General features: G+C 46.2%; 1 protein-coding gene across 1 annotated transcript; it reads left to right on the forward strand.

Annotated features, from left to right (window-relative positions):
* The first annotated feature begins 2,083 nt into the window (after positions 1 to 2,083).
* LOC133900185 (protein MAIN-LIKE 2-like) lies at positions 2,084 to 3,580 on the forward strand. Its single transcript, XM_062341313.1, has one exon. The coding sequence runs from the start codon at positions 2,084 to 2,086 to the stop codon at positions 3,578 to 3,580; it is 1,497 nt and encodes a 498-aa protein (XP_062197297.1).
* The last annotated feature ends 4,844 nt before the right edge of the window (positions 3,581 to 8,424 follow it).

The raw sequence follows: 8,424 nt of genomic DNA on the forward strand, positions 1-8,424 counted from the left end.
CGTCGAATCATAATAGTGGCGGCAACGGTGGCTGAGCCAGCTCAAAATGTGTTTAATTTTTGGCTCCCTGGAACCTTTTCAGTGCCGGTTGGTAACTGTGGACCACACTGATAATAAGCTTTTCAGTGCCGGTTGGTAACTATGGACCGGTACTGATACTTATTATCAGCATCGGTTAAAAAAAAGGTTCTAATAGCTTTTTTGAGCGGGCACTGATGACAATTTCTGTAGTAGTGACAATTCAAATACCGATTATTGGAGATATTCATCCAAGAATCCAGATAAGTTCACATAATTGCACGTTATGATATTGAAGCATATTTGAACAATGGTTTTACTTTTAGGTTGTTGCGCATGATGCATAGCAACGATAACATACACTTTTGCTTCTTAGTCACGGCCTATCTTAAAATATTAATGAAAGGCATACAACTTCGTGTGAAGGGAACCTTGACGTTTTCATTCTAACCACTCATAGTTTGGGTTTGGCTAAATTCCGGCCGTGCATGCGTTAATATCATGGCATGCACAACCAAATTAGGCTATTTGACAACCTCTGTCCCTCCACCTTTCTATTTCTGGAAACCCCCACGGTGTCACACGAAGGGCAGCGCGCACCAACCACCCCGCACGCTCCCTTCTCCCCTCCCTGACACCTCCACCAGCTTAGCAAAATACGTCGTTTGCTATGGATTATTAGCGATCTAGCAATCACCATTTGCAGTACAACATAGGGGAACAACAAATTTGTATCAATTTAAAGAAAATCAGTATAAACAAGGATATCAAATTTGTTTCAACTTAGAAGCAAATATGTAAGAACGAGAAAGAAATTTTGTTTTGATTTGCAAGGAAACCCATACAAATTGAGAGGATAAATTCGATTCAATTTGAATTAAAAAATTAGTGCTAACTCAGAGAGGAAGCCGCATACAAACATAGAAAACAACTTTATTTCGATTAACAAGCAAATCCATTGAATCCAACGAGCAAATTTGTTCCAATTTACAAAAGTAAATGCATACGAAATAAGAAAGCACATTTGTTTGTGTTTACTAGCAAATCCACAAGAAATTCAAGAGAAATTTGTTTGAACATACAAGCAAGTCTAGCAAGCTGGTGGCCAAGGACGAGGTTGGGATGTCCCTGCGCGCATGGTCAGCAGGTGTGGAGGGTGGTGGAGTGGTGTTGTCGTCATGGGCGGCCATGTGGACCAACTCGCAGACGAGGCACACCCCTAGTCTCACTCGAATCTCGCCGAGCCAGGAGGAAGAGGCCCGTGCAATTTGTGTGCAGTGGATGAGGTTTGGGGAGCCCTTGCGGCTAGATCCGGCGTCCCAGTCACTGTCGCTACGGGGCTCGAAGGGCTCGCAGAGAGGTGCAGGGTTAGATAGAGGGAGATGGGAGTGGGACGTCACCCATCGCTAGTGGTGGAAGGCAAGTCAGTGCAGGAGCGATGGGGATTTTGGAGATGGCGATGGGCTTTGATTTGGTTGGGCTAGAACGAAGTAAATCCATTTGAGAGAGAGAGAGAGAGAGAGAGAGAGAGAGAGAGAGAGAGAGAGAGAGAAGTGAGAGGATGAGAGGAGATGATGAATTGGGGGGGGGGGCAGGCAAATTGACGAAGGAGGCGATGGGAATTGGGGAGGGAGAAGATGCGAGTGGAGAGAGAGGTAGGTGTTGGGGCAATAAAAAGGTGTGACCAGCGGACGGCCGATCTGAGCGTGCACGCTGTATGACAAATGCATGCACGCTGTACGCACGTTTAGAATTTAGTGTTTAGTGTTTACGGTATATTTAATACGTTTCCTCCCAATAACACCATTCCTTATTTGATTGTTTGCTTCTACAGAAGTCCTAGATTTGCTACATCTCAAAAAGAGAAATCAGTAATTGTCATACAAGGCAAAACGGAAAGCAATAATGAATAGCAAAGAAGACATCTCACTTTTGTCCTCGTCTGTCATGCTTTCCATCCATTCCTTCTTCCACCTCGTTGTGTTTCTTCTCATTTCCTCCCTTCCTCCTTGTTTTCCCCTTTCTCCCTCACCCTCAAAACCTAGCTACAGACAAGGAACAAGCCATGGGAGATGTCCAGGAGCTCCTAGTTGAGGTAACTCCATCCACCACCATCATCTCAGGGCTTGATGCGCTCAACATCACCACCAGAACAGGTCACTTCCTCCTCCCCCGTGCTGAACAAGCCAATCCACCCAAGCTGCCTCCTGCACCCAAAATTCCCAGCCCTATTCCTATCACTGATTTGCAGGTTAAGTTCGACAAGAGTTGGTCTGGATCCCCAGAGCTATGGCGTAAGTGGATGACAAAACTCCGGCCGATGCATGAGCCCATGTGGCGAGAGTTAGGGATTTTGGATGGCTTGGTTACAACCACCTGCCGGTTTAAGCGGGATGAGACTTTACTCGTTGAGCTCGCAATGTTCTGGTCCGCTGAGACCAATACCTTCATCTTCCCATGGGGTGAGGCGACGGTAACACTTGAGGACATGGCAGTGCTTGGGGGTTTGCCCCTCCTTGGTGGTTCTGGAAGGGACAAACCGTCGCCCGAGGTGCAGGAAGATGCCAAAGAGTTGGAGAGACACAGGACTCTCCTCAACCAGAGCAAGTACAAGAAACCAACGTATTCTGGGTGGGTGAAACATTTCCTGGAGTGTGTGCCGGAAGATGGTACTGGTGAGCAGGTCGAGCATGCAGCTTTCCTGGCCATGTGGCTCTCGATGTTCGTGCTGAAAGCCCCACCGTTTGATGTGGTGCAGGCTGATGTTTTTATGATTGCTGCCCGGATGGTGCATGGCCAGAGCGTGGCGCTCGCACCGGCCGCCGTAGCTAGCTTGTACAGGGACCTTTCTACCCTTAAGTGCCACTTAAGCAGCAGAAAGGAAGAAACATACATGATGAGGGCACCGTTGAATGTCCTGCAGCTCTGGGTTTGGGAGCGGTTCCCAGCTTTAAGGCCTGAGATAGTGAGCTCCCTGGATGGTCACCACTTCCCACGGGCTGCACGGTGGGACAATGTTCAGACAAGGCTTGATCCCAGCACTGTCCGTGAAGAGCTCGAGTCGCCGACACAGTTCGAATGGATGCCCTACAGAAGTAGAAACCTTGCACGGCTGCATGAGCGTGGCTGGGTGTCTGGTGATGATATTGTACGAAGTAAAGAACTGCAGTCCTATGCACGGTGTATCCATGCTTGCGATCTCATCGGTATGCACTGCACCGAGATGTACCGTCCACATCGTGTCGCAAGGCAACTAGGATTTGATCAGGATGTGCCAGGAACTGTTGCCCGTATTCGTTCCAGTTGCAAAGAGGCATGGAAAAGATACGATTTGAAACCTGAAAGCATAACTTTTTTCATTCCATACTCAGAGCCAGGTACCACTGCAAACTACATGCATTGGTGGAAGAAGTATTATTCTGCTACAAGTGTTTCAAAGAAGAAGAGAGTGGCAATTGCGATTCAAGAAGGCACAAACACATGCGCAGATGCATGCATCAAGAGACACGGGAAGGTACGCACAAATGGAAAAAGTCTAACATTAGAAGTTGTTATACTATGAACCGTACCTCGATACATTTCACCTCTCTACTTGTGATGAATTGTAAAAGAGATTGAATAACAAACATGGATTTACTGCAGTGGTGCATAAGTCTCACTAGGTTCCACCCTGAAGATTTTTTTTTTAACAAGAAATAAGTTTGTTTGATCGATAAGAGCTTTGTCATCACCATGCTTGAATGCCAAACCGAAATAATAACTTTATGCTTCAGATTGTTCTGGTTCTTTTCAGGGTGGTTAACTTGGGTAGTATATAATTGAGTCAGTGCTGGTGACAAATGATGAAAATACTTTTTGCTCATCATCGTTGAGAGCTAGTGTTTTCATTTCCATGTGCATCTTTCATATGGCTGAAAAAGGACACCCCCTTTTAATGAATTCTAATTCACTAAAAAGGATTCGTAATGAAGTTATTATCTGCTTAACATGAGTTTTCATCTTGAACTTGTATATGTTTCGCATAGTGTTTTAAATGTTATTGAGCAAACCATCTAAAAATTGATACTTTGCTTCCTAAAGTTTCTCTTCATAGTGATACATGAAGACTGACCTTTTGGTGTGGGAAAATACTTCCATGAAATAATAAACTTATCTTCGTCCATCTAATACTCAAGGATTAGCTACTTACATAATCTGAACTGGAATAGTTGTTTTCACCTTCTGACAATTTCCTACGAAATGTATGTGGACCAAGTTTATTGTAATCCTCCAAGCTATGGGCAGTGGTCATCACATGGACACTAATATGGTGTGCAAGACTAATAAATATTTGAACATATTTCTGGTTCATACACTTGATTGTATTTCATTTACTGATGATACCATAAAGAAGATCCTGTTGCATAAATAAAACTAACAAATGGCCATATATATGATTTCAAAATAATATTATTCGGGCTTCAGTGAAAATTTATTGAAAGCTCGCCCAGAGACTACAAATTAAACTGGATTTATTCAGAACATGGCCTTACTGATTTCAGAAATGTCATTTAATTATATTTCTGTTTGGAAGCAGGAACAGTGTGGTTACAAATATGTTTCCCTAGATCAGTGGAAGCTAAGTTCATTCTTCATGTTTCAATGAGATATCTGTTACAAAAAATTTGAATCCTCAAGTACTGTCATCTGCTAGTATGGTTTTCACATATGTACTACGAAATTGAGTGAGTGGTTTTTGTTAAAAAAATGAAAATATATACATATAATTATCCATATTAACGAATAATCTCATTGACAAATACATATCTAGAAGTCAATAGTAAAATTGTATTATCATTCGGAATTCATATTGGAGAAAAAGAAGGATGCTACACATTAGAAGTTAATTAGTTGAACAATCACTTGTTACATTTTATTAGTTTCTTGTTCTTCCATTCACAAAAACATTGTATTGGGGAAGTCCACAATATAATAAGTTGATACAAAATAAGATATGATTTATAGTTTTACAATATTTATTTCCTAATAGTAGTTGATATTCAATTGAAACAACGGTACATGATGAATCTAAAAGATGAAACTTGTTGAGAAAGTAAAAAATAAATAAATTTGAAAAGTTGGTGACTTCCATATAGCTTATAGCCCTGCGAATCTAAAATCACATTCGTCTTCAAGTAGATTCCCAACTCATGCATTTATGATTAAGAACAAAAAATTCTTACAGCACCTAGTTATGAATGGCTAGAGCACTTTTCTTTCCCTAATTTTATATAATTTCCATTATGTATAAACTAGTTTATTGTCAATATGGTTATGATATGGTATTCTTGTAACTACAAAACATGAAAAATTAAACTAGTCGCCAGTCTCGTCATCCATCCATGATGTTTCATGCTTTACTCATCCATCATAGGATCAAACTACCGCACTTCAATTACCGTGCTACCAAATGTATAGAACTCCAACTTGCCACTGAAATAATTTTCATGAAGAGCTGCCATCCATGTTAGTGAAAGCTTTCTGTGATCATTGTAAATGCAATTATCTCCTTTAATTCATGAGCAGAGGATGAACCTAAAACATAAAACTTATTTGGAGATGAAACCATGAAAAAGACAGATTTGAAACCAGCACATAGCCATGTGGTATGGTTGTGCATTTCATATGCTTGTTTATATTGTAAAGTTTGACTTAACATCTAATTTATGAATATGACTTACCTTTTGAGCTTCACTTCCTTGAGATTTAAAAGTGTGTTGACAGTAAGCCTATCACCATTTTTGTTTTAGATCAGACCATTGTTCAATATTATGCAAGTTACTCTCCAATTCATTTTTCTGTAGATTATGAAAATTAACAAGTTCATGAATGAATCTCATTCTGATCAAATTATGTTTTATGAAAAGTCTATCACTATCTTCGATGTTCTGAGAGTAAAATCGTATTCATTGACCAAATTATTGTGATAAACAACTACTGTAGAGAGATAGAATTGAGGGAAACACCACACACCCAATGGGGGGGTGACCTCTCGTATATATAGCCAATGTGGCTTGGAGTACAAGTATACAAACTCCTAAACTAGGAAAGGAATATCCTATACAAGAAAGACTATAATTAGCCTAGCTATGTACGGCTGTACTAGACATATATGTCTAACACCCGCCCGCAGTCGCAGCGGGAGAGTCTCGGACGCAAAGACTGGACTTAAACTCGTTGAAGAGCTGCACAGGCAAGCCTTTGGTCATGATATCCGCGAACTGATGGGAAGACGGGACATGAAGCACGCGCACTTGTCCCAAGGCAACCTTCTCGCGGACGAAGTGAATGTCGATCTCGATATGCTTGGTGCGGCGGTGATGAACGGGATTGGCTGCCATGTAGACAGCACTCACGTTGTCGCAGTAGACGACCGTCGCAGAAGGAATCGAGACGTGAAGCTCCTCAAGGAGCTGCCGCAACCAGCAACATTCAGCAACAGCGTGGGCCACGGCCCGGTATTCAGCCTCCGCGCTGGACCGAGAGACCGTGGTCTGTCTCTTGGAGGACCAAGAGATGAGATTGTCGCCGAGGTAGACGCAGTAGCCCGAAGTGGAGCGCCGAGAGTCAGGACATCCCGCCCAATCCGCATCCGAGTATGCGGTGAGAGACTGAACGGGGCCGACGCCCAGGTGAAGACCGGAGGAGAGCGTGCCCTTCAAATAGCGCAAGATCCGCTTGAGCAAGGCCAAATGGGGCTCGCGCGGGTCATGCATGAAGAGGCACACCTGCTGAACCGCGTATGTCAGATCAGGGCGGGTCAGCGTGATGTACTGGAGGGCACCAGCGATGCTCCTGTACGTGGAGGGGTCGGCGACTGGAGCACCATCGGTCGCGGAGATCTTGGCGTGAGTGTCAATAGGAGTCGACGTGGAGTGACACTCAGCCATGCCTGCACGCTGAAGAAGCTCGATGGCGTACTGTCGCTGAGATAAGAAGATCCCAGCGGAGGAGCGCTCAACGGAGATGTTGAGGAAGTGGTGGAGATCCCCAAGATCCGTCATGGCGAACTCGGAGTGAAGCCGGTCAATGATGCGCTGGAGAAAAACTGGCGAAGAGGCGGTGAGGATGATGTCGTCGACGTACAGCAGCAAGTAGGCCATATCCCCACCCTCTTTGTACACAAAGAGTGAGACATCTGAGACGGAGGCAGTGAACCCGAGCCGGCGAATGTACGAGGCGAACCGCTGGTACCAAGCTCGCGGTGCCTGCTTCAGGCCGTAGAGAGAGCGCTGAAGGAGGCAAACATGGTCAGGGGCCGCTGGATCGACGAAGCCAGGCGGCTGCTGACAGTAGACTGTCTCCTCAAGATGACCGTGAAGAAAGGCGTTCTTCACTTCCAGCTGTCGAATCGGCCAGGAACGGGAAGCGGCGATGCTCAGAACAGCCCGAATAGTCGGTGGTTTGACCACCGGGCTGAAGGTCTCGTCATAGTCGATGCCGTACTGCTGGGAGAAGCCGCGGACCACCCAGCGCGCCTTATGGCGAGCAAGAGTACCATCGGAGTGGTACTTATGCTTGAAGATCCACTTTCCGGAAACGACGTTGGCGCCAGCGGGCCGCGGGACAAGGCGCCAGGTGCCGTTGTCGATCAGCGCCTTGTACTCGTCAGCCATGGCCGCCCGCCAGTTGGGGTCCGCCAACCCACTGCGGTAATTCGCCGGAATTGGCGAAGGAGTCGTAGCAGACAGGTTCCTGTATGACACACGCTGGATCGTCCCAGTCTGTGTGCGCGTCACCGGACGGGACGGTGCTGGAGCAGCGGCCGTAGCAGGTGCTGCTGGAGGTGCTGGCGCAGGTGGAGGCCCAGCAGGAGACTGGGGCACACGAGTCGGCTGGCGCCTGCTGTAGACCCGAAGAGGCTGGACAGACCGGGAGGCGACCGCTGGACTAGGTGCCGGTGTCGATGGCGAAGCCCCCGACCCAGAGCTGCTCGGAGCAGCAGCCCCTGCGTCGTCGATCGATCCTGACGGGGGCACAAGACCACACCCGCCCGGAGCAGGAGCATCCAAAGCGCTGGATGGGGGTACAGAACCACACCCACCAGAGGAGAAGATGCCGGGTAGGGGCACAGGACCAAGCCTACCAGGCGAGGAGACATCGAGGCTTGGTGGGGGCACAGGACCACGCCCACCAAGTGAAGACCGCGGGGGCTCACGTAGAGCATCCACGGGAGAGGAGCCACCAGCTGCATGATCAGTAAAACAAGGTGCAATATCCAAGTCGCGACCAAGAAGAAAATCAAAGGAACTGGCGGGAGTAGGAGAGTCACGGGCGAATGGAAAACTGAGCTCATCAAAGACAACATGACGAGAAATAATAATCCGGCGCGTGGAGAGGTCCAGGCAACGATACCCCTTGTGAGCA

This window comes from Phragmites australis, chromosome 19 (genome assembly GCF_958298935.1).
Source record: "Phragmites australis chromosome 19, lpPhrAust1.1, whole genome shotgun sequence".
Lineage (NCBI taxonomy): Eukaryota > Viridiplantae > Streptophyta > Magnoliopsida > Poales > Poaceae > Phragmites > Phragmites australis.